The sequence below is a fragment of the Microtus oregoni genome, unplaced genomic scaffold (assembly GCF_018167655.1).
Source record: "Microtus oregoni isolate MIOR12 unplaced genomic scaffold, Mior012 000055F_ref0000237, whole genome shotgun sequence".
NCBI classification, from domain to species: domain Eukaryota; kingdom Metazoa; phylum Chordata; class Mammalia; order Rodentia; family Cricetidae; genus Microtus; species Microtus oregoni.
The window spans coordinates 12956875-12984241 of record NW_024543831.1 but is presented as its reverse complement, the minus strand read 5'-3'; the positions used below and the strand labels follow the sequence as shown (position 1 = coordinate 12984241).

At 42.2% G+C, this 27367-nt stretch overlaps 1 protein-coding gene across 1 annotated transcript; it reads left to right on the top strand.

The window, feature by feature from the left end:
* Window positions 1–1126: 1126 nt before the first annotated feature.
* On the top strand, window positions 1127–27367 carry Tspan3 (tetraspanin 3). The gene is made up of 7 exons (XM_041638748.1): window positions 1127–1391; window positions 15757–15948; window positions 16103–16177; window positions 16634–16735; window positions 17542–17694; window positions 17911–17994; window positions 26536–27367. Exons 1-7 carry the CDS (start codon window positions 1329–1331, stop codon window positions 26626–26628), a joined length of 762 nt encoding a protein of 253 aa, XP_041494682.1. The 5' UTR covers window positions 1127–1328; the 3' UTR covers window positions 26629–27367.

The window sequence follows — 27367 nt, the reverse complement described above, 5'->3', positions numbered from 1 at the left end:
CAGGTGCGCTTGGCAAAGGTGCATAGAAACAGTATGCTGAGGTGTTTGGGTATCTCTGTGACTTCCTGGGCAAGATGATGGGATGCTACAGGGAAAGAGATGATTAAGGACAGGTAAACAGGTATAGTTAGGAGCCTGAACAAGAAAAGTGCAGCACTGTAGCAGAAGGAATAGTGTGTGGTTGAGGTGGCTTCTGCATTAGATTACCCTTCGATGCGGGGCTGCAGGCAATTTTGGCAACCTTTCTGAGCCTTCATTACTCGACCGGTAAAATTAGTCTGACAGGTACTAAAGCTGGGGGAGGGGTCTGACAGTCGTGGCACTCATCATCTAAAGGTGGGGGAGGGGTGGTGATATCAATGAACTATTAATTAAAAGAATCTAATGTGCACTCAATGTTAATTGCGGCCTTCGGAGATGGCCCAGCGGAAGCAGAGGAATTGCCACTAAACCTGATGACAGGGACCCACATGGAGGAAGGAGAACTAATTCCCACAAGTTTTCTGACCTTCACCTCCTTGCTGTGGGATGCTTGCAGGTGCGCACACACACTAATTTTTTTCTAAAAAGTGTTAATTATTATGATTCATCCAAGATTGATGGAAGATAGGGAAATGTTGCCATGTATGAAGATGTATCTATAATTGCAAATCTCAGTCCAAAATATACTACCCGGAATAGAGCTGAACCGGTGGCTGGCTGCCTTGCCCAAACATTTCTTTCTTGCCAACGAGCCAGCGTTTTTTCTTTCTGATGACTTCTCAGAGCTAGCAGAGCTTCCAGCATACTAAAGTCTCCATAGACAGGTATTGATGTCCACCGCATTTCTCCCCAACTTAGATGGAGTGCTGCTTAGGCATCACGCGATCACGAAAATCCCCATGTGATTCGGGCCTTTCTAGGGAAGAGCAGTTATCAGGACAGAATTCCGTGGTCTATGAATCATTTGGTCTAGTAAAAGTAACTCAAGGAAAGGGGGGTTGTTTGGCCCACCAGAATTTCCCCAAAAGAGGAATCTGCCCCCAAGGACGGACAGAGGCCAGAAAAAAGGGACTCCGAGGCGTCGGCTCCTTTAAGAGGCGCTGATTGGCTGAAGCGGCCACAGACGCGAGGCCCGGTTGCCTGGGAACGGCCTAGGGGGGCTGCGGCGGGCGGCACGCAGCCGCGAGGTGCTTGCTGGGGCGGTGCGCGGCGGCGCGGGGGTCTGCGGGAACGCGGCTCAGGCCCAGCACTTCTCTGCCGAGCCGCCGCCGCCGCCGCCGCCATTGCCTGCTCGCTCGGTGAGCGCCGCTCCGCTCCGCTTGCCCAGCCGGGCCTCCGCCGGCACCATGGGCCAGTGCGGCATCACCTCCTCCAAGACCGTGCTGGTCTTCCTCAACCTCATCTTCTGGGTGAGCTGGCGGGCGGCCCTAGCCCCGGGAGGCCTCTGCGCGGAGCGGGTGGACCGGGCGGGCGCGGGAGCCAGCCGAGGGCTCGCCCGGGCCCTGCGGCCCTGGTTGCCCTTTGGTGGGGTCTTTCCCGGTCCGACGGAGGTCAGGGCGGTGCAGACCGAAGGGCTCGGGGACTCGGGCCTGCTGGCACGGTGCCAGGGTTACGCGGGTCGCCACGGTCGGAGCAGCCTGCGGGACACTCGGCTGGCTCACCGGCCGAGTCTGTCGGGATGCCAGGCCTGAAATGGGACACTGCCCAGTGAGTCGGGTTCCACCGTCTTTGTCTGAGCCCTCCCAGAGCCGGTGGCAGTCCCGGAGTCATGCAGCAGCTACGCGGGGACGCCGGTTGAGTCCTGGGCCAGGAATTTCGGCTTAGAGCTCTTTGTGTAGAGTTGGGAGGCTGGTAACCAGCCCAGAAAACTGAAAGGATTCAGCCTGAGACAGCAAGAGCATTTCTTTGATCAAGAAAATTGCTGTCGCGGGGATGGGTAGCCAGCTTTTAAGTTTTCGGCTGCCACGAGATTTTTAAAGCAACGAACTCACTTTTTATAAAAGGTTGCTTTTGCTTTTTTTCCATACGTGCCCTAGGGAAGTGTTTATAGCCGGCCTATCTTGTGGTCAGGCCCTTATCTCACCTGGGGTTTTGTAGTAACCTGTTGTTCCTTGACTCTACCCCTTGAATTCTGGACTTTGCACCAGGAAAACTCTTTTTAAGCATATCCTCCATCACATTTTTTTTTAACTTAAAAATTAGCACAGGACAGCTCAGTAGTAGAGCAGGGTTCAGCCTGTTTGCCCCATCCTGTAAGGGAAAGTTTGTAGTGTAGTGCAGTACAGCCCACATCCTAGGTTGGGTGCTTTCTGGTTCATTAGTAGTTATGGGCACACCACTGGCGATTTGCGACCCGACTGACCCTCATGTCCTCAGGCTGGTCTTATTATAGCACTTGCCCTGGGCAGTTTTCTCTGTCCACAGTACCCAGAATGTTCTTTGAACAATTCCACTGGCCGTACTGTAGCATAGCATCATTTCCCACCCCACCCCCATTCCCGGAATTCAGCGCCTACCTTGGAAAATATGCACACTTATTCTGGCAAGAGTCTTCCTATTGCTCTTACCCCTAACAAAGAATACAACCTTTCCTATCCCGACTGCCGGTCGCTAAATAGGCTGTTCCGGATAATGAGGCCCTTAGCTCTGCGGTTGTGTGTACAGGAGGCACATCTTGAGACTCAGACTGAACTCCTTGAAATCACCTGCGTGGCTTTGGGATTCCTGAGATTTCGTTTCCAATTTAGAACAGGTGTTCCTGATCCGTTAAATTACATGGCTGTTAAAGAGGAAAAATATTTTTAGAGCTCCCCAAATGAAAGACACTTGGTAGCTAATGAGATACCTAAGAACTTAAGAGACAGAAACTTTTTTTTTTTTAAACATAGACCAGGCTGGCCTCCAAACTTACCGAGATCCACCTGCCTTCACCTCCCCGAGTACGGGGATTAGTGATGGCTGCCACACCTGGCTTGAGGTGGATATTTGTATCCACTTCAGTTCTTACGGATATTTGTATTCATAATAATTCCTTTGGAGGCCGGGGTGTTGGTGGCGCACGCCTATAATCCCAGCACTCTGGAGGCAGAGGCAGGAGGATCTCGATGAGTTCTAGGCCAGCTGGTCTACAAGAGCTAGTTCCAGGACAGGCTCCAAAGCCACAGAGAAACCCTGTCTCGAAAAAAAAAAATTCCTTTGGAGTTTATGGAAGTAACTATTTGGTTTTGAAGAATATTTATTAGGTGAATTCTAGGCCAAGCACACTCAGAGCCTAGATGTGTTAATGTGAGAAAACACTGGAAATAGAGCCATTTTCTTTAGTAAAAAATATTATTTATTATATAGCAACATATATAATACCAGTTAATTATTAATTCTGAGTGCTTGCTTATGAATCCTTGGAGATTGTATATAAGTATATTCACCCCAGTGAAAGTTAATGTTGTGAACTGCTTGGTGAGTGTTGCTGAGGCCAACATCATATTGTTAATTTAGTATGCCTTTATCTGAGATAGTAATAGTAAAAACTTCTGTGACTTTGAGAAGGAAGGTGAGCAGAAAATCCATGGTGTGGTGGAGGCAGCAGTATTTAGGTGCATCTCCTGACAGTGTTGGCTTGTAGGCAGACCTGGACTCTGGCAGTACTGATGATGCTCAGTGCCTCCTGCTTGCCCGTCATCTATGGGAGCTTATACGAGTGTGATTTAGCTGCGAGTATTGCCCAGTGTATTACAGACGGGGTGGGGAGGCATTAAAGCTTGGGGAGCTGAGGGAGCACACCCAAGATGTGGCAGGGCCTATGTTCAAACCCAGGTGGCTGAACCATTGCTAGAGCCTGTGGTGTTGGAGGAAGTTGTGACGTGAACAGATTTGGAAAGGGCATGAGGCTCGGGGACAATGGTTGTTAGGCCATATTAGAGGCTCCTTTCTCTAAAATGTACTAATTTTCACATTGTTAGAAACTGTACCCACACTTGAATTATACTCCAGCTCTTCTGTTTAAGAGTTTTAAGTCATGAAGGAGGAAGTACATTAAATTGTTAACAGATTTCATCTTGAGAAATTGTAATACATTCTTCCCTTTATATTGAGGGTGTTCTTATAGGTGATCCCTCCCTCCCTATAATACCTAGAAATGTGTAACTGGAAGAATGAGGGTCCTCTTCACAGACAGGACACATCAAGCTTACCAAGTTTAGATTTCCTTGGGCAGTTTGCTCACATTGCCTCTCACTGTTGGTACTGGCTGACCCTTGGTAGGTGTTAAAAGTTTAATTGCTTAGGCAGAATCTTATATCTTGATACACTGGTTCCTTTGGCAATCTGTCCAATGGACTGAGATATGGAAATAGTCATGCCAGTACTTGGGATTTAAGCAATCTGACTGCCATAGCTATTAATATAGATTTAGTGTAGTTTGGGACGTTGTATCTCTTAAAAGAGAGACAGTTCTTTTCTTCTTATTTGTATGTTTATATGTGCATGCATGTGATCACCAGTATGATTCCACAACATGCGTGTGTGTGTGTGTGTGTGTGTGTGTGTGTAGGTCAGAAGACAGCCTCGTGTAGGTCAAGAGTTGTTTCCTCCTACTGTATGGGTCCTGAGGATGGAACTAAGTTAGTCACACTTGGTGGCACTGACCTGAAACAGCTATTTCAAAAATTCTGCTCTTTGGCAAATCCCCAGGCCATTAGGGGTTTATAGCTTAAATGATAACTTTTGACAAGTGAAAAGGATATACAATCCATGTCTTAGATTTTTCTTTTTAAATAGCAGTGCAACATTAAAACATGTTTTAAAAGTTAAAAATTTTATGTATGGATGTTTTGCCTGCATGTACATTTGTACTCTTTTATGCCTAATGCTTGTGGCCAGAAGAAGGTGTCCAATACCAAGTTAAGGACAGTTGTAAGCTGCGGTGTGGTTGCTGGGAATTGAACTCTGGTCTTGGAAGAGCAGCCAGTGCTCTTAACTGCTGAGCACTTAAGCAATATCTTTCCAGTTACAAATCTTCTGTTTTTGTAGAGTAGTAAAGCTTTAAATATTAAATGTGTTAGTGCTTGGTTTGTGAGCATTTACTAAAGGTTATATGGGTTTGTGGTAAAAGGCTATATTTTGAAGGCTGTTATAATGCTTGTCGGTAAAATAATCCACTTTTGTACCGAGGTCAGGTAGGATTCATAATTTACTAAGTTGTTTGATCTGATCCAGGATACTTCTTCTGAAACATATTGAAATGAAAAATTTTAGTTTAGCAAACCCTATTGTTTTTTTGTGTGTGTGAGTTTATGTATGAGCACACATGATTGTATCCCATGCACCCGTGTGGAGGTCAGAGGATAACCTCAGATGTCAGTCTTCTTCCACCTTGTTGGAGACAGGGTCTTTTTGTTGTTTGTCATTGCGTATATCACACTAGCTAGCCCACAAGCTCCTGGGATCCAGCATCTCATCTCATCAAAAGAGCACCAGTGCTTTGCCAGTTCTGCTTGGATTCTGGAGAGCCATACCTAGGGCCTCTGCCTGTGTAGCAAGCACTTTACCCTGAACCATCTCCATAGCCCTTAATAATGTCTAATACTGCACTTTTATTCTGGTAGGTTATTAGGTACTTAATCCAGTCCTGTGTTACACAAATTATTTTATCTGCCCTATCATAAAAACCATCCGGCTGGTATTTACTGTGCACATATTTATGTTAGGCGTTACAGGGGCTGTAGCAGAAAGCTTTGTCCATGCTGGCAGACTTCTAATCTTGTGTGTCTGTTTTGTTTGGTGTTTTCATCTGTACTGAGAAGTCACGCTAAAACAACTTGTGGAGTAGGGAGACGTCTGTCCAGAATGTCCAGCACCTGTGCTAGTGTGACTTATTGATGTGAAATAACCACTGCGTAAAGATGGTAAACTATGTAAAATGTATCCTGCTTTTAAAATAGCATACTTCCTGTGTGGATGTATATAACTAAGGAAAGTTGCTTTTTTTTTTTAAATTTTTTTTTATTGAAAAAAAATCCTCCCAGCCTCCCATTTCCCTCCCCCTCCTCCCTCCCCCTCCCCCTCCCCCCACTCCTCTCCCCCTCCCTCTCCAGTCGGAAGAGCAGTCAGGGTTCCCTGCCCTGTGGAAAGTCCAAGGTCCTTCCTCCTCCATCCAGGTCTAGGAAGGTGAACATCCAAACTGGCTAGGCTCCCACAAAGCCAGAACATGAAGTAGGAACAAAACCCCATGCCATTGTCCTTGGCTTCTCATCAGCCCTCATTGTCCACCATATTCAGAGAGTCCGGTTTTATCCCATGCTTTTTCAGTCACAGTCCAGCTGGCCTTGGTGAGCTCCCAATAGATCAGCCCCACTGTCTCAGTGGGTGGGTGCACCTCTCGTGGTCCTGACTTCCATGTTCATGTTCTCCCTCCTTCTGCTCCTCATTGGGACTTTGGGAGCTTAGTCCGATGCTCCAGTGTGGGTCTCTGTCTCTATCTCCATCCATTGCTAGATGAAGGTTCTATGGTGATATGCAAGATATTCATCAGTATGGCTATAGGATAGGGTCATTTCAGGTTCTCTATCCTCAAGTTCCTTGGGAAAGTTGCTTTATTAAGCAAATATGAACATTTGCACACCTGTTATTGCAGAAAAGTTCTTAGAGAACTTTCAAGGGGAGCAAGACAGGAGGTTGAAGACAAATGGGGAATATACCACAAAGTTAAGCCAAGGTGATATGGATGTGAGCTGGTGGCCACTTGAGGTTGGCAGAGGCTTATCTAAGTGTGGAATATAAGAAGCCAGTTTGGAGGTGATTGTAAGAGGTGAGGGAATTCAGGACTGAAGAGTAGCTAGATCATAAAGCCAGGGCATACTTGGCATATTCAAATTACAAAGTAAGAACATAAAGATTATGTTTCATGCTCTTGGTTCAGAACATAGAGTGAAAAGGGCTGAGAGATGGATCAGCAGTTAAGAACAATTGTTGCTCTTGCAGAGAACCCAGGTTCAATTCTTAGCACCCTCATGGTACCTCAGAACTATCCCTAAAACTCTAGTTCTGGGGGCTCTAATGGCCTTTTCTAACCTCTGTGGGCACCAGGCATGCACTTGGTGCACAGATGTACATGCAAATAAAACACCCACACATAAGATAAAAATAGACAGTTCTAAAACAAAAAGTTTAAAAGAGAAAGAAGTAAAAGTTTTCCAGTCTCATCACACAAGCCTCCTTGAGTGTGTGTGTGTGTGTGTGTGTATGTATATATATATATATATTTATATATATATATATTTACCCATTGTGTTCTGACATGTCCTGTGTCCACATAGGTGGATATGAATAGGATATGTTGGTGTGCTTTTGTTTCCTGTGCTTCTGTCTGTGTGACTGTTCTGAAAAGATGATGTTGTAACACCTCTTCAGCCAACAGGCTGTTTATTAAGGTAGTTTTTTAGTTTGTTAAGGAAAGAACTTCAACTTTGTTGGGAAGCAAATCATGGTGCATACTGTAAATATATTTAATTTTTTCCCTGGCTTTTCAAGACAGGGTTTTTCTGTGTAGTCCTGGCTGTCCTGGAATTTACTCTGTAGACCAGGCTGGCCTTGAACCTTGAGATCCACCTGTTTCTGCCTTGCTAGTCTTGTTCTTAAAGGCTCGTGCACCACTTCCCAGCTTCTCTTCATTTGTTTTGGATATGTAGAGGTTTCTGACTCTGAGTTCTGAGTCATGTCTGTGGCCTTGAGTAATCGTTTAGGTCAGTGGTTCTCAACCTTTGTAATGCTGCAACCCTTTAATACAGCTCCTCATGTTTTGGGGACCCAAACCATAACATTATTTCATTGTTATTTTGTAACTGTAATTTTGCTACTGTTATGATTGTAAATATCTGATATGACAAATGCCAACCCCAAAGGGGTCGTGACCCACAGGTTAAGAACTGCTGATTTAGGTAGAGCTATTAGGAGAGCTTTGTGATTAATGTTTGAGGATGAAATGGGTTTTGTTTGTTTGTTTTTTGTTAGTTTTTTTTATTTGACAAATAGTACATTTTATTTATTTCTCATTTCTTGTGTCAGAATTGAAACTTGTCAGCTGACTGCACAGTGCATATAATCTTTTACTACACAGTACCACAGGATGAAGGTTTTCTTTTTTAATCTCCTTTAGAATATATATCTTTTAGAACTGGATGGTGTTTGTGCACGCCTTTAATCCCAACACTTGGGAGGCAGAGGCAGGTGCATCTCTGAGTTCATAGAGTGAGTTCTAGGGCAGCCAGGGCAGCACAGAGAAACCTTGTCTTGAAAAACAACCCCAAAAGAATGCTTATCTTTTAGAAAATTTATTGTTCTTTGAAGTGTTTTAATGAATTTAAGCCATAAAATCTGATTCTAGTTAAGGTTTTTTGTTTTTCCCCAGAAAATCCCATAAACATTTCCTTGGCTCCCAACAGGTACAGTGTAAGAATCATGCAGCCGGTCAGCAGTGATGTACCAGCTGCTCCGCCGACCTCAGCACAAGATCGTTTCTGATGCTCAACTGGTGGGAGAAGGAAGGGAGTCTTAACCAAGTTTCCTATCTCTGGACCCATCCAGAGATTTATATCCATGGATAGGTCTTTCTTCTTCAGAGATGTGATCTTAATTGTTATTACACATATAATTAACAGATTTTACAACTATAAATTGTCAATTTCTCATGATAAAAGTTATATTTAGCTTGATAAAATCTTTTCTTCCTGCTCATCCTCTCCTTCCTCACACCCTTTTAAATAGCTTAACATTCAGTAGATGAGAAAATTTTGTGTTTATGTATTTGTTTTTAATTTAATGAGACATAGTTGATATTTATTTTACATAGTTGCTACTACTGGTTTAAACACATAGCCAGACTTTAATAAGATAAATCTTAAGCACTCCAGACTCCTAAAATAACTGACTTTTTACAGTTAGAGTGGGCGGGGCAACTAAAGGTCTCCAACACAAGTTCAAACTCCTGATTTACAGCTGGCTTCAGGATTGTCTGAGGCCTTTAGACTGTCTCCAGTTTCATTGCTGTCTGAACTGTGGGACTTTCAACTGATAGGTAGGCATACACTGAATTAATTGGATCAACAATGAGTGTGAAAGACCAAATGAAAAGTCAAGATACAGTAGAATTGGGGCATCCTTTTTAATGTCAAAATAACAATTTAAGAGGATTAAAATATTTAAGAATAGTGGCAATGGTATCAGTGATTTGATTGCAAAAGGAGCCTGACAACGCAATCCAAGAGGCTTTGAGAAAGTTTTTTTTTTGTTTGTTTTTTTGGCAATATAAAGAATGTGTGCCAGAAGAAGTTATCCATCAGAAAACATCCAAAGGCTGAGTCAAAGTCAGACCTAAAACAGTGATAAATGGGAGCAGTTGACATGCACCTAAAGTGTGGGAATGAAGAGAAAGCTAGTTTATATGTTTAAAGACAGACAGATCTAAGAAGTAATCTGGAAAACAAAACACCACGGTCTTAATTTTAGACATAACTTTAAATATATGTCTGCAAGTGTATGAATATATATGAAAATATTTAAACATATTAGAACTAAACACTCATAATTTTATCTCTCAGACAATATCAACTTTTTCTTAAAAAATATTTTGATGTTAAAAAAGGTAGTTTTCCCCTTAATGCACTATACTAATGCATATACTACGTTGTATTTTCAGTGTTCAAGGCTATAATGCAAGCATGCCCTTAGGCTTTGGGTTCTTGCTTTTGCTGTTGCCATTTTGTGATGGTGTTTTGACAAATGAATAATCCTAGAAGCGATGTTACTAGATAGAAATGCTGAAGTTGATATGTGTTGTGGATTGTTTTCCAAAACCATACTTTTGTATTTCTCTATAATCCCTCTGGTATACATTGAATCCTGCTTTACTTCTTTATTGACCAATTTGCCAAATAGAAAATTATGTCATTGTTGTAGTAGCTTCAGAAGGTCTTGTGTAGAAGTAATCTTGGCTTCTGAAAGAGGGTTGCATGTCTTTGGGATAGTCTTTTTATTGTTGTTGGTTTTGGAAAGATGGCAAGAGAATAAATGAAATAAGTTAGGGAGTAATTATGTACTTACTTAGAGGAGTAATGCATAGTGACATGAACCATTTTATCAGAGTAAGCCTGAGTGGAACAAAGATTTTACAATTTCTAAGGTAGCCTTGATGGCAGGAAGGTAAAGTTTGGGGAAGGTTTCTTTCAGAAACAAATTGTACAGAATCACCAATAATTCCTTGCAGGAAAATAGTGATGTACATATAAATCTAATATGGCTGCACAAGAAACGCAGAATTAAATGTGTGTTGAATGTTTCTGATTCTCCCTTTCTTTGAATTTTGCTTTTTATAATACCTAGAGTACGTAGTACTTTGTAACATGTTTCTCCTCTGTTTCTTCTTACCCAATCCCTATTTTTTATCAGTTGATTCTTTGAGGCAAAAATCACTCTGAAGGAGCAGTTCACACAGGGAAGCAGAATCATTAGGTCCTGAGCTTTGAGGTCAATGAAGTTTAGACCCTGTCTGCTCTCTATTGATCTGTTGTGCCGTGGTAGTCGACATGATCACTGTGTCTCCGACACACCTTGTCCTCGGAGTGACTTCTCTTTGCCTCATACTCATTCAGCATGTTCTGTGGGATGCTTCCACGGTCACGGCTCTGAATTTCCATGTGGATAAACTGGCAACAGAACAATTTTATCTCCCAGTTTTAAACAGTTCTGTTAAGTTTTAAGTTGCCAGTTTGCAGAGGTAGGTCTTAGAGTGCTTGATGACAATGAGGGAATAGTTCTGTGGATTTTAGGATTTTATTGGGTTGTCTTTTTTTTTTTTTTTTTGTCCCTGCCAGAGAGTTGAGTTAACCCCCAACTAATAACAAAAACCACCAACCTTGGTTAGTAGACATCAGGACAGCAATGTTATATAAGAGTGAAATTTCTTACTTGAACACATTCACACTTGTATAGATGGAGAGAAAATTAAAAGGATAGAATTAGTGTCACTTTGAAACTTGTAAGAGCTCAGTTTATAGAGAAACAGTGCAGTTAACAGAAATACACCTAAAGTTTTAAACTTCCATGACTTAATTTAAAAAATAGGCAAAGTAAAAGAATGGTTTTTCTTCAAAAACCTCAGCCTTTCCCCTAAATTTCCCTGTACTTTGTAAAAAGGATGATTAATTTTAGTACACTGCCCTGGCACAAATCCTCCTTATAGGCCCAGATTCTCTCAGAGGTGACATGTCAGAGGCTTCCATTTTCCACAGTGCCCTGCCCTACTGCTGCTCCCTTCCTCTCCTCCCCTCCCTCCCTCCCTCCCTCCCCCCCTCCCCTGCAGCTGCTTTGTTGGCAAAGCCCTGGTCCAATCCCCACTGCCCAGCAAACAGGATTTAACCAAGCTCACCTTTTAATTTTATGTAGCTTTTCAAATAATGCCCTGTCTGCATTAATAATCAGAGTGACTACCAGGTTCCCATCACTAGTAAGAATTATTTATGCTCTTCCCTGAACTGACCATGCAAATTATTATTTATCTCATTTGACTATTTTTTATTTTTGTTTTTTATGCTGATGGGTGTCATTATGGCAGATACTTAGAACTGTTTAGTTTTCTTGGCCACTATTTGAAATGAACAGCTACTCTGTTTTCAACATCATTTATAAGAGACAAGCACCTTGTTTATGCTGTCCTCTCAGCAGTGAGCACAGTGTTACTTGGTGTCTGTTACCTTACTTCCTACTGATGTTGAAGAAGACACTGTTAGAGTCTCTTCTCCTGTGACCATTGCCTGTTGAATGATTTCCAGCACAGACTGAGTCATCTGTCATCTTTCAGACAATAAGCTGTATTTACAAGTGGGGTTGCCTACGTTGCCTTCCATTTGGTTTGCTGTGTCTAGTTCTGGTTTCTTTTCCTACATTCTTGTCTGTAGTTTCATGAGTGTCTACCTCACTCTGGTCGGAGAGGGACAGCCCAAGAGACATTTCACTTGGCCCATTCCCAGCTGTACTAAGTGTGAGTTTCATAGGAATCTCTTTAGGCTAAAAGCTCATTTTGTTTCTAAAATGCAAGTGTTCCTCAGTGCCCTGTGCTGTATATTTTTGAGTATGTATTATCCTCTTGTTATATTTTGATTCAGGTTTATCTAGGTTAAAACTTCATTTACTAGCTGGACTTGATGACACAATTGGTTAGTGTACTATACTTAAAGTAAAAAAAAAGATTTATTTTTATTAAGATTTATTTTTATTTTATGTGCACTGGTGTTTCTCCTGCCTGTGTATGTGTGAGGGTGTCAGATCCCCTGGAACTAGAGTTTCAGACAGTTGTGAGCTGCCATGTGGGTGCTGGGAATTGAACCTGGTCCTCTGGAAGAGCAGCCAGTGCTCTTAACTGCTGAGCCACCTCTCCAACGCAGGAATTTATTTTTAATTGTGCTGTATGTGCACATAAGTGTAGCTGTGGTTGTGGAGACCAGAAGAGGGTCCTGAATGGCCCAGGACAGGGACAGGCGTAATAGGTAGTTTTGAGCTGCCCAGTATGGATCCTGGGACAGACTTACGTTGCCCTCTGGAAGCGCAGTACATACTCTTAACCACTGAGTATCACTCTAGGGCTAAACTCACTTTAAAACAATATTTTTATTTTTATTTTTATATTGAGGGTGTTGGGGTGAGCATATGTGCATGAGTGCACAGGCCTGCAGAATCCAGAAGAGGGTGTTGGATCCTTTGGAGATGTGGGTGGCAGGAACTGAACTCAGGTCCTTGGAAAGTAGTGTGTGCAACTTTCTCTCCAGTCGCTGCCACCTCCCAGATTTTATTTTCATTTAAACTTTTTTGTTTTGTTTTTGAGATGTATGCCACAATTTCCATTCAGCCCCCACCCCTTCTTTTTGAGGCAGGGTCTCACTGTAGCCCTGACCTGCCTTGAACCACTGTGTAGATTTAGGCAGTCCTTGAACTCATAGAAACATGCCTGCCTCTGCCTCCTGGGTGCTGGGCTTAAAAGCATGGCCACCACACCTGTCCCTCCCTCCTCCCCACAGCCTTTTAAGAAATAATTATAGGAACAGTTCTTGTGTAGTTTGTTTAGTGAAAGCAGTGAGTACAGCTTGATTAATTCATGTCTAAAGACTGAATTATTTGCTTTAGTAAAATGTGTTATATTATATATATATACACACATACATATATATGTTTGTGACTATATAATGTACACGTGTAGTTGAGAGAGTGCTTTAATAAGACTTTGTTACAGAGTCCACATCTAAACTGTTAAGCCTCATCTTTTTTTCTCATCTCACAGTGTACCCCAAAAGCAGAGATGTAGTTGTGAATTCCAGCAGGCCCAGTAGCATTGTTTAATGGTAGACTACTGATTGAGACTTACACTCTGTTCTAGAGGTGGTGCCCATTGGAGTCTAGTAAGCACAATTAGATAACATTGTATTTAAGTAGTGAACTGAAAACTGAGCATTGACTGTGCTGGTGGGAAACACACACACCAGCTAAAGCCTCCTGTCCTTTCCGTGGAGGTGGAGGGTGTGGAGGGTATGGTGTTACTTTGGAAACGTCCATGATACCTGTTTGTGTCAGGCACTGCTTGAAGTGATACATATGATGCAGGGCTGAAAGATAAACAGACACAGTTTGTGCCCAGGAGGTATATTAAGAAATGCGGTGGAATTGAGACATTGTTAAAAATGCCGTTTGTATTGCTTGGGGGGCAGTAAGAGAATGGATGAGGGTGAGTAGTTAAGAAAGGCTTCTGTGAGAATGTGGTGATCCTTAAGCTGCATCCGAATAAGTGAAACAGCAGCAGAGGTGTAAAGTGAGAGATGTGTTTATCAGTTTTATATTTTTGCAGTCTGTGAAGGGTTATGAAGTCTTCAGAATGTAGAGACAAAACAGTTTAAATCATTAAAAATTGCACGTTATACTTTGCCCTGTTCATATTTTTAACAGCAATTCTCACAAAGAACGTATTAAGGGCTGGGGGGAGTCGGGGTAGCCTAGGTTTAGAGAAGTGCTTCAGTAAGGTGACTTCCAGGTGCAGTAAAGAGGCTGAGTGCAAGTTATCTGGACTTGAGGCAGAGATGAGGAAGTGTGACAGACAGCACCCTGGAGCTGAAGAATCCCTCATGGGAGTGAGAAAAGAGCAGCCAGGGAAAGAGAAGAAAACTAGCAGTGGACGAGAAATGATCTAAAAAGAAAAAATGTCTCCATTCACATTTTATTATTCTTAGTACATTACTTCAAGTATGAAAAATAGTTTACTGTACACAGTAGGGTGGTGGGCGAGGCAGTACCAAGAGAGTACTGCCTGAAGTTTCTTTACATTAAAAAATCCAGTGTGTGTGTGCGCGCGCGCGTGTGTGCACACGTGCATAAATCAGGTTACTGGGATCTTCTTTTTCCAGATCTGACAGTGATTGTAGTGATGTATTATAAGAAGACAGACATGTGGTGTTCAGGCATAGTGAACCTAATAAAACTACAGAACTGAACTGAGTTTTCAGGGTCAGAGGATTGAGTGGGAATCTGTAATGTTAACTGTGGAAGCGGTTTGCTAGTTTGAAGATTTATATGTTTAATCTTTCACAGGTGAAGCAATCACAACTGTGTGACAGCTCTGCATGTTCTGCTCCTTAGACAGCAGTTTAGCATAGCCCTGCACTGTGTGCCTGTTTGTCTGCGTGCTGGTAGCAGTAAGCACAGAGCGGGGCCCAGTGCTAATAAAACCAAAAGTGCCCTGGAGAAGGGGCCTGGAGCTGGACTAAGGCTTTCTGTGCTCACCTTCCCCAGAAGGGTTCAGCACCCGTGACTCCAAGTGTAGCCACAGCACTGGTGGGAACCTGCTAAAAATGGAGAATCTCAGACCCTCTGAGATTGCAGAGTCAAAACTGGCAGCTTAATGAGCTCCTCGGGTGATTTTACTCACACAAAAGTTTGAGGGGTGTGTTTCTAAAGAACAGGTAGATGGTGAAAGTTTGCATTGTGCCTGAGCCTGGACTCTTTGCTTTACTGTCTCAGTCTCTAGGATAGCATATTTTGGGTTTCATGTTTACTAATACTTTTCTAAGAAAGCTAAATAGAGATTTTTTTTTTTTGGAGTTACTTTGCCTGGGTGCAACCCCTAACTCTGTCCATTGTCTCTACTTATAGAATACAGTTTACGTGCATTCTTGTCATTGCTATTTATTCAAGTTATATTTTTTCTATTAAAAATAGGTGAGATTTAGAAAATTTGCAACTTCATCTAGTGAAGAATTTTGCTGGGGTGGTAGTTCATGCCTTTAATCCCAACAGGTGGATCTGAGTTCTGAGGCCAGCCTGGTCTACAGAGTGAGTTCCAGGACAGCCAGGGCAATAACGAGAAACCCTGTCTCAAACAGCAACAACAACAAAAGCATTTTTATTAATGAGCCAGGAACGCTTTAGCTTTTCTGATTTAAGAATGATGGGAAGTCTCAATTATAGCCTCTTGGGCTGAAGATGTGCTCAGTTGGTAGGACGTATAACATGAGAAAAGCCCTGGCTTAGATCCCCAGCACCACCTACACTGAGGTGATGGTGCCTGCTTGAAAGAGGAGGCAGGAAGAGTGGAAATTCCACGTCATCCTTGGGGATTCAGGGATGACCTTGAATGCAAGGATGGGATACACAAGACACATTCAAAGAAAATGACTTGAACCCAGGCAGGAGCAGGAAAATTGCTTGATGGTACTCAGGCTAGGTTTCCATTTGCTTTTCTAGGGGGCAGCTGGTATTCTCTGCTATGTGGGAGCCTATGTCTTCATCACATACGACGACTATGACCACTTCTTTGAGGATGTGTACACGCTCTTCCCTGCTGTGGTGATCATAGCTGTAGGAGCCCTGCTCTTTATTATTGGCCTCATTGGCTGCTGTGCTACCATCCGGGAGAGCCGCTGTGGGCTCGCCACGGTAAGGTAACCCTTCCTTCACCACACATCAGACCAGAATGAACACATGCTTTAAACTTCTAGAGGTTGTCCCTTACACTTTTCTTTTAATCAAGAAAACATTTACAACTATTTTTTAAAATCTCTACCTAATTTCTGATAATTTTTCCTTACAGTTTGTCTTCATCCTGCTCTTGGTTTTTGTCACGGAAGTTGTTGTTGTGGTTTTGGGATACGTGTACAGAGCAAAGGTATGTTGTTCAGTGCACACGCGGGGCTTTCCGGGTGGCATAGAGCAGCTTCGTTTTCTTTTGGCTTATTTCAGCGAAGCCACTGCTTTAAAATACCTAAAATTAATTAGCATTTATTTATAAAATTTCTGTTCTTGATATAACTGATATTATTTTTGTAGGCATTTGACATCCACATGTGGGGCATCTCCTCAATACACAGTTGCTTTGTTCCTTTCGAGTGGTTTGTTTTGCTAGCCTCTTTTGAGTAGTCTTTTCAAAGGCTATTAACCTGTGTGAGTAAATAGATCTGACTGTTTGCTGCTAGTTTGAATCTAACTGGAGCAGGAAGTCTCTTTCTTACTGTAAATGTACGGAGAACTTGGAAGCATGCTACTTAGGGATTGTAGTTGTAGCCTTGACCTATGTGACTTTAAGCAGTATTTTCGAGGGATGGAATCTTTTCTTTTGATGCAGGTAGAGAATGAAGTTGATCGAAGCATTCAGAAAGTATATAAAACCTACAATGGGACCAACCCCGATGCCGCCAGCCGTGCTATTGACTATGTACAGAGACAGGTAAGCTTCCTTGAAGGTTGTCATGCCTGAGTCCACAGAAACTAGTTCTTCTCTTCCTGTGTATGTGGACTGTGTTTACCTCCACAGCTGTAAGAGAGGGTGTTCCTCCACCTCTGCCTCCAAGTTTATTGTTTTTGCCAGTCTTGTTTCAACTAATACACACACACACACACACACACACATATATATAAATTAAGTCACACACATTTCAAATAAAACTTAAGCATTTTGCCATTGGAAGTGATATTTAACTCAAAGCTGGTTTTTTAACATATTTTAACGTGTGAAGGTGTGAGTATTTGGAGACTGAGAGATGGTTCAGTTGGTTCAGAGATGGTTCGGATGATTAGGATCACGTCCTGTTTTGCAGAGAACCTGAGTTGGGTTCCCTACACTCACGGGAACAGCTTCCAACCACCCCTAACTCCTGTCCCAGGGTATCTGACACCTGGCTTCCATAGTTCCCTGGACTTGTATGCCCATATCCACACACATACACAAAATCTTTAAAAAGGTTTTTTTTCCTTCTTTCTACTCTGTGTGTCTTTGACATCATGCATCTTGATCCATCATTTCCCGTCCTGCGCATCCTCCTTCTGCCCTCTTCTTCAGTCACACTAACCACTTCTAAGTGCTCAGTGCATCCTCAGGTGGCTAGTGGCTCCATGTTGGACTGTACAGATGTAGCGTGTTCTTCACTGCAGAAAGCTCTGCTGAGAGGGCTGCTCGGGAGTAGTTGTTAAAGCTATGTAGTTCAGAGCTCAACACAGGCACCGGCGTTACCCAAGGACTCTCTCTCTTACCAGTTGCACTGTTGTGGAATTCATAACTATTCAGACTGGGAAAATACAGATTGGTTCAAAGAAACAAAAAACCAGAGTGTTCCTCTTAGCTGCTGCAAAGAGACTGCCAAAAGCTGCAACGGCAGCCTGGCCAACCCCTCTGACCTCTACGCCGAGGTGAGTTTGAACTGTCTTTCACTATCTAGTCACTGTCCTCAGCTTCTTTTCAGTCTTTTTACTTGACTGTCATGGCATTTTGTTTCACTATAAATATTTTAGTTTGTTTGGATTGTGCATTCTAAGTTGCTCTGATCATCAGTTGTTTCATTTCCATTGCTGTCAGGGAGTAGGAATGTGTCTTTAGGAATAGGTCTAACGAGCTGTCTGTTGTAGGGATGTGAGGCTCTGGTCGTGAAGAAGCTACAAGAGATCCTGATGCATGTGATCTGGGCAGCACTGGCCTTTGCAGCCATTCAGGTGAGTAGGGCTAGCCAAGGAGCTGCTACCAGAGCTAATATGTTTCCTCGTGTCATTGGCCCTCATGGTTTTAGCTACTAAGTGAAGCGAATCTTCGTGTGTGTGGATAGCTTAGAAGTGATTCTGCACCAGCCACCAGTTTCCAAAAATCTGGTCTCTGGATCTAGACCCAGAATGGTTTAAAGAAATCAGTGATCTTTATGGGAGGGAATTGTGTTGAGGAGACTCTTTGCCTTATTTTCCTGTATTGATTAGTGAGAGCACCATTCAAAGACCAAACATGCCATGGGGCATTCCTGGAAGGTATTTTGATAGCACTCACGGATGTCTTTAAAATACTGCTGTATTTTGGTTTGGAAATGGAGAGATTTCCCTTTAGTTTCTTGTACACTGTCGCTTTCTGCTCCCTGTTTTTATGCTCTTGAGTTTTGTTTTTGTTGTTTTTTTGTTTTGTTTAGTTTTTACTTTTTAAATTTATTTACTTTGCTGTTCTGGAAATCAAACCTAGGATCACATGTATGACAGGAAAGTGTCTTCCAACTGAGATCCATATTTTCAAATCCTTACTTGTATTTTTTTAAAAAACTATTTTATATGTATGAGTGTTTTGCCTGTATGTATACACCATGTGTGTACCTGGTACCACTGGAAACCAGAAGAGGGCATTGGATCCCCTAAGACTGGAGGTAGATATGGTTGTGAGCCATTATGTGTGTGCCAAGAATAGAACCTGGATCCTCTGGAAAATTGCCCACTGCTCTTAACTGCTGAGCCATCTCTCCAGTCTCCCTTATTTGTAATTTATATATATTTGTTCGTTTGTTTATTTTGAGGTAGCAACTTGATGTATCATGTAGGCTGGCTCCAAATTTCTGGGCTTAGGAAATCTCCTCTCATAGCCTCTCTGACATAACAGTACACAGGCTGTGCCTGATTTCTTGAAAAGGGGTGTGTGTGTGTGTGTGTACATACGTGTGTATACACACACACACACATATATCAAGACCTTTAATACTAGTCTCTTCTAAAAGGAACAGTTTTATTGCTTTATAGAAAAGGTTTCCCAGTAAGAATTGAGGCTCTATCCTTTTCTCTATTTGTGGATTTAGTTGTTTTAGACTTAGTATGTGTAAAGAAGCCCTTGACATCACTTGGCACACACAGAGGTATGCTGTGCCAGTGTTGGTAGCCGAGGGAACCCATTTTTTCCTGCTCTGCTAGTGAAAATGGTCTTTGTATTCAAGTAGGTGAAATTATCTGGCAGTTGCTTCATCACTCGCTTAATTGCCTTCCATCAGCTATGCACCCTCGTTCCTTAGTCCCCCCGGAAAGCTGTTAGGTTAGAAGGACAGGCACTTTGCATGCAGCATAGCTGTCTACATTCCCAGGTTCTCAGGTTTGTACGGTATATGTTACGAGTTCTCTTGGGCTAACATAATTGAGAATAGCCAGCTATTTGGAAAGCTTTTCTGTCAAATCAGTTTTGAGCTTTTTTGCTTGTTTGTTTGTTTGTTTGTTTTTGAGACAAAGTTTCTTTGTGTAGCTTTGTTGCCTGTCCTGGAACTCACTCTGTAGACCAGGCTGGCCTCAAACTCACATAGACCCATCTGCCTTTGCGATTAAAGTTGTGCACCACCACCTCCCAGCAGTTTTGAACATTTTAAAAAAGTTTTTAGGAACTGAAGAGATTGCTCAGAGGTTGAGACCACTGGCTATTTGTTCTTTAGAGGTCCCAAGTTCAATTCCTGGCAACCACGTGGTGGCTCACAACCATCTATAATGAGATCTGCTGCCCTCTTCTGGCATGAAAGCATACATGCAAGCAGACCACTGTATACTCAATTTTTTTTTTAAAAAAGCTTTTAGTTCTTGAAATAGGTTTCTAGCCTCAAATAATCTTGATAAGACACCTTTTAATTGTTACGTTAAAGGCTATAGAACTATTACTTTAAATGTAAGTTGTTTTAGCTTTTCTGATCTTTGCATATTTGAGCAGAAGCTATTGTATTAATGGAAAGTACCTTTAAAATGGCAAGGGGGGGATTGTTTACTTTGCTGGTATTCAAACATCAATGAAATGATTCATTAAAAAAGCCTTGCTCTATATTTGCTATGGTCTCTGCCATCCTGAGTATTTACTTTGTGGTTTAGCATAGCAGTAATGTGGTGATCAGCAGGGCTGTAGTCCACATTTTGATTATGTATGCAAACACATTCATTTAGCTAAAGTGAATAAATAGAGCAGTCTTCTCACGCAGAATTCTGGCCTGTGCATTCTTGGTGACTGTGATGTCAAAGCTGTAGTTGTTAGAATACAGCAAAACCTTTGGGATTGTGGTGACTGTTGCTCAGGAAATGTACGACTGTGCATATGGAAGGCTGATGAGAGGCTGTCTCGATAGCCACGTCCTGACTTAGTAGCTTGTAAAGATACATAATTTTGTGTTTTGTTTTGTTTTAGATGAACAAGGCTGAGTCAGGAATTCTGAGCTTTCACAGATTTAAAACCTAGTGGTTTGGAAAATGAAAAATTTTGGTTCAAGTAAAATAATAGATTTCCCCAATGTATTTTCTTTAAGAGTGACAGTAAATGTTCTAAGGTTTTGGTATTCAGGTATTCTAAGGTTTTGGTATTGTTGTCTTGAGTGTAGGATACTAATAATGACAGAGGTGACTCAGTAGCTTTTATTTTTAAGATTTATTTATTTTATGTATATGAGTTCTTTATCTGCATGTATGCATTTATGCCAGAAGAGGGGACATCAGATTCCACTATAGCAACCATGTGGTTGCTGGGAATTGAACTCAGGACCTTTGGAAGAGCAGCCAGTACTCTTAACCTTTGAGCCATGTCTAGCCCTGACTCAATAGCTTTTATAGTTGTACATGCCATGGAATTTCCAGACTAGAAAAGAATGCTTAAAGGCTCTCCATTCCTTTCCCGTTTGTTTTGCCACACAAACGGGGAAGAGTGAGGAGCGTATGACTGTCACATGGGTATGCAAAACCAGAGCCTGGACTCTGGTTCCTTTGTGTTCTGTTTCCAGTTACAAATCAAAGAATTGGAATTTTCAGATCAGATTTGTAATTCTTCTTCAAACCATGACTACTTGGCGCTCTAGGTGGGTAGAATTCAGAGAGAAAATGGCACAGTTCAGTGGATGCAGCCGAGACCAGGTTTGTTTCAGAAAGCCTAAATATTTGTCGTATATCCCTTTAAGAGAAGTTTATAAACCCTTGCTCTAGCCTTGTTAAATTACCCATGTTTGTGTAGGATCAAAAAGAAAGAGCACTGAAAAGAAAACCCTAGCTGATTATTATAATAGGATTTTTAATGTAAGCAAGAGGTTTAACCTTTTTTTCTTATATCCCTCATCAGCTTATTAATCAGCATGATGTTACACTTCTTTGCAAACAGACAATGATCAACTAGGAATTTTGTATTTGAAGTTCTAATAATAGTACAAATCAAGGTTTTGATTTGTTAAGATCTTGAGGGAGTTGCTGAGCAGGCAGCATGGGGAAGATGGGTTGCCAGTCTCTTTAGTGAGCATGCCTTTAATGGATAGCAGCCAAGAGTACACTTTACCAGACTAGGAAGCTGATAAAGTGCACGAGGACATGAGTTTGAGGGGTAGGATGGGGATAATGGGGGCTGGAGAGATGACTCAGTGGTTAAAGAACACTGGCTGCTCTTCAGAGGACCCAGGTATGAGTCTCAGCACCCACATGTTGGCACACAACTGTTGTAACTTCAGTTTCATGGAATCCTACCCTCTTCTGGCCTCCATGGTCATCAAGCACACACATGGTACATAGAAATACATGCAGGCAAAACACCCATACACATAAAGTCTCTTCTCTATCCCTTGGAGAAGCAAAGACAGAGGGGTCCCTGGGTTCACTGGCTAGTCAGCCTAACATAATCAGCAAGTCCCCTGTCCCAGTAAAAGACCCTGTCTCAATAAACAAAATGGAAGGCTCCTAATGGACACTTGAAATTGACCTCTGACCTACCCACAAATGTACAAGCACATCCTCACATACCACAAACACATAAAACTTAACAGGTGTGTGGTACACAGTTGTAATGCCAGCACTTGGGAGACTGATGCAGAAGGAATGGGGGTTCAAGGTCAGCTAGGGCACAATCCTAGTTTGAGCAAGAGCTTGTTTCTTAGAAAAACAAAACAAAACAAAAGGCATGTTGGCACATAATTACATATGTTTGTAGGGTACCGTTTTATAGTTCAGTACATACATACATACATACATATATATACACACACACACTGTATAATCTCCAAATCAGATTATTTCTCCTTAAACAGATGTTGTACAAACTTTTCTGGTTCATTATAAAATATAGTGAGTTATAAACTCTAATTATCCCCCCACTGCTACAGGGTGTTTTAAAGCATCCTCCTTTCTGAAGCTTCATCCTTCATCCCTCATCCATCCTGTTCTAGCCTCTGGTCACCCCTGGTCTACCTCTCTCCTTGAGATCAACTTGGTTTCTGATACGGGTGAGAATGTGCAGCATAGTTTCCTGCTATTCCACTAAATGTCCTCCATTTCTCGTGCTGCTGGATTTTAGGGTTTTGGGGGTTTTTTTTGTTTTGTTTTTTTGCTTTTTTTTATGACTAGATAGTATTTTGTGTAAATACACATTTGGTCAATCTAAATTAGCTTTGAATTTTTAATTATTTTTTTAACTTTAAAAGTGCCTATTTGGAGTCAGTAAGATGGCTCACTGGTAGAGATGCTTGCCGTCAAGACAACCTGAGTTTGATCTGGAGACACATCTGGTAGGAGAGAACAGCTCCTGCAGCTTGTACTGTGGCCTCCACGTGTGCCGCCCATACATTCATGCAAAATAAAAATGTAATTAAAAAATACCTAAATTGACAAAGGTAAGTCTGCATCTGTCTTGACCCTAGGGTTAGGGTTTTGGTTTCTGTGTGCACGTGCACATACACCCTCTGCTCTGTTAGCCAGCCTGCTCTGAGGACTCCGTGTCTGCCCTCGAAGGCTGGCTGGGCCTCCTGTCATTTATATGGAATCTGGGCATCTGAGCTCTGGTCTTCATTTGCACAGCAAATGCCTTACCTGCTAGATCATCTCCCTAGGCCTCCTGAGCCTTTTGTAGAGACAGCTCCCTCTTCTCAGCTTCCATGGACTCTTCTGCTAGACAAACACCCAGTACTGGGGGCATTTAGAAGCTTACAGGATGCTGCTTTGGCCCTTGCTTTTTGTTTTGAGGTAGTTGTAGATTCCACCTTTAAGAAATGATTTAGTTGGCCGGGCGATGGTGGCGCACGCCTTTTATCCCAGCACTCGGGAGGCAGAGGCAGGCGGATCTCTGTGAGTTCGAGACCAGCCTGGTCTACAGAGCTAGTTCCAGGACAGGCTCCAAAGCCACAGAGAAACCCTGTCTCGGAAAACCAAAAAAAAAAAAAAAAGAAATGATTTAGTTGAAATCCTTTGGCGGCTTTCCCCCACCTTGAGTGATAACAGCTCACAGAGCTGTGAGGTTCCATGACCATTGTTCTCTAATCCTATCCAGGTTTCTCACATGTGTTTAGTCAGTTCTACACAGTTGTGTACCCTGAGTAGGTGTCTACAACTCGGACCCCAGTTCAGTTCCCAGTGCCCATATGGTGGCTCACCACCGTCCAAAACAACACCCTCTTCTGACCCCAGTGGGCACCAGGCATATATGGGGTTCACATATATGTAAGCAAACCAAAGAAGATTTATTTACTTTAGTGGATGAATGTTTGCATGCATTTATGTCTGTGCTTGTTGGATCCCCTCACACTGGGGTTACAGATGGTTGTGAGCCACCATATGGTGTGCTGGGTCCCCTGCCAGAGGCCAACTCATTTCCTCTGCCAGATCAGGAAGTGCTCTTAACCTTTGAGCCATCTCCAGCACCAGTAGTATGAAAACAACGAGTGGTTTCAGTACCACTGCATTTCCTCCTGCTTCCTTTTTATAACTACCCTGCCCACCACATGCCTACTGTAAAGGGGCTTCTAGCTCTAATACTCATCAGTTCAAAATGAATATAAAGAGAATCATAGTTTGTACACTGTTTCTCAAAAGCAGATGGGTATCTTTTGATAGAGATCTACCCTGTTTCATGACTGTGTACTATCCCATTTAAGGGGATACTTCAATTGATGGTAATAGGCAGTTCTCTAAGTCCTGTTATTAAAATTCAAGTCGTGTTTCCCCGTTGTGTGTGTCACGGTCTATTATAGTAAAGTGTGTGCCTGTGAAACTGAAGAGTGGGGATCTTTGATAAGTATTGGTGGGTACTTGGCAATCATTTCTCAGAAAAGGGTGCTTCCAGTACAAAATGTTTTTTAATTTGTGTGAGAATTCTTTCTTTCCACACCCCTACCCTACATAGAATATCATAGAACATCTTATTTGGCAGGGTTTTTTTTTTTGTTTGTTTGTTTGTTTTTGAGATAGGGTTTCTCTGTGTAGCCCTGGCTGACCTGGAACTTGCTTTGTCGAGCAGGTTTACTTCAAACCCACAGAGATCCACCTGCCTCTGCCTCCCAAGTGCTGGGATTAAAGGTGTATGCCACCACTGCCCACCCTGAAGTTATTTTTTTTGTAACTTACCAGTTGTCTTAGTATAGTAAACATGTTTTTTCTTTTCTTTTTTTCCTACAGATTTTATATTTGGTGTTTTATTTGGCCTATTTGCTTCCCATGACTTGAGTAATACAAGGAGACATTTTATTTTAAGATACAATATTAAAACTATAATATTCCTGTAATATTTCCAAGTCTATTGTTGCAAATTTTCAGTAATTAATGTGATATTAGTGGAGTGTTGGAAATGATTCTGTAACTCTCAGTGGTGAGAATATGAAGTGGCTGGGTAGAGCTGAATGCTGTTAAATGCACTTGCTGTTAAATTGCACTTCCAATCAGTATGCCTTCTAAGTTGTTTTAAAGCCAATGCAGGTTGACTTAAGTGAGATAAAGAGGAAAGAAATGTCTTTCAGACGCCATTTTATTCAGACCTCCTCAGCAGAAGGTAACCCAGCTGAGAGAATGTGAGATAGGTACAGGTAGGAAGGGGGATTTTTCCACTTCCTAGCAAGTCAGTGATTCTTGAGTTGAATATTTTATTTCTTAGTTTAATGTTGCCTGAAAGCATAAGCGTGTTTGATTTTATAGCTGTTCTAAGAATGCTTTGGTGTGTAATAAACAGAAATGTATTTCTCTAAGAATTGATACTTAAAGCACCTAGAATTAGAGGTATTTAGCAAACGTTCAACAGTCTCTGCTTCCCAAGTGTGTATGTGTATGGTGCTGTAGACCAGCGGCTACTTGGTTTATTAATGTGATGGTGCTGATGGATCTGAACAGCAGCCTCCAGCCTGAACGGGTGAAATGGCGGCTGATGGAAGGCAGAATCAACATGTGGCTCCAAACATGGAGAGTTCGGATTAGGGACAACCATATTCTCTGTGTCTCATACTTCTCACTTTATGGACCCAGGTCCATTTGCTAAAACTAGACTACTGCGTGTGCAGAGACCCTTGCCTTCTAAAATCCAGTGATTAGGCCCTTCGCTGTCAGTGAGGAGTTGAGACAACAAAATAACAGTGATACTGTTTGCATTTTGTAAGAAATTGGGTCAAGAATTTTAGAATCACTTTTTTCTTTTTTGAGACAGGGTTTGTGTGTGTGTGTGTAGTCCTGACTGTCCTGAAACTCATTCTATATACCAGGCCAGCCTTAAACTCAGAGATTTTCCTGCCTCTGTCTCCCACGTGCTGGGATTAAAGGTGTGTGCCACCATTGCCCAGCTGGAATCACTTTCTTTAATATTATAGTTTAATATTGTAACATGTCTCTATTCTAATATGCTACTCTAGAAGAATTTAGCTAAAATGGAAAACTATGAAGGAGTAGTGGCCCTTGACAAGCAATATGTCATAATGCCACAGAATCAAAAGTAGTAAATAATAAACAGAAGCCTTCCAAATTTTTGGCACTGGGACTGGCCTTCTACCATATTGAGTTTTTGTGGATTTTTGATAAAGCCTCTCCCCCAAATCCAGATGCCAAAAGAGACACCATCAAACAGGCTTTACTAGACTTGTGCTGCACAGCTTGGGAGCCACAGCCACATGTTAAAGTCAAAGTACATCTTTGTAAAATGCATCTTCTCAGTGGCAGTGGCTACATCAAGTGGCCACATGTGCAGAGACCCAGGCTGTCACCATCGACGCTGCTCTGGGGAGCACAGCTGTGTATTATTAGTGGGGAATCGTGATAAAAAGAGCTTTGGTGGTGCCAGCTCCACAGAACTCCTGGATAGGAAGCCAGGAAGCTGACACTTAGTACTTAGCCACTTCCATTAAATATCATGTGTTGGTAAGAAATTTCCTCTTCCATTGTTTTTTGACATTTTCGGGTCATTAAGACTTGAAATAACTTCATTGCCAATAAAGACGTACACATTAGCCAAGTGGTCGTTAGCCATTTCATGTTGTTTTCTTCCTGCAGCTGCTGGGCATGCTGTGTGCGTGCATTGTGTTGTGCAGACGGAGTAGAGATCCTGCCTATGAGCTCCTCATCACGGGTGGAACCTACGCATAGCAGACAGCACAAGCCGGAGCTTATCTTCAATATCCTTGTTCTGACCGGGAAGGTGAATTGAGCAGGCCTGCGGCAGTTGGCTCCTGAGTTCATCTAGTCAAAGCACACGTACACTGGTGTTGGACACAGCTTGGCATCTCATGTACCCACCTCTGGCTTTCTCATCCTTGTTCTCGCTGACTTTCCGTGCCCTTGATCTCAGAACCATTCACAAGTTTTGTAGTGTGGTAGAACTAAAGGAGCGTGTAGGCCTGCTTCTGTCGCCTCCCAGGAGTAATGGGACAATGTTGTAGCACTGGGCCCTTTCGTCTTTCACAATGAGAACTCTTGGCCAAAGGTTTGGGGGTGAGAGGGAGGACGCCAGCTGTCTGGTGTCCCTCATCAGTGTCCTTTTAAAGAATATATACTATAGTACAGTAACATAGCAGTTGTACAAAATGGCTAACATAGATTCTAGAATCATACTGTGTGTCTTTGTTCATCTTCAAAATCAGAGACTGATCTTTGAAACTAGTGGTTTTTAATCAAAGCTGGCTTTATAGGAGGACTATAATGTATGCACTACTGTTTTAAAGCAATTAGTGTGGATGTGTGAGTTTCTGTGTGATTGAACCCATTCATCATCAGTCTTAAACTCGTTAGAGATAATGTACCCATGTAGACTAGCAAAATAGTATGTAGATGTGATCTCAATTGTAAATAGAAAAATTTAATTCAATAAACTCTGTATCAGCCCTCA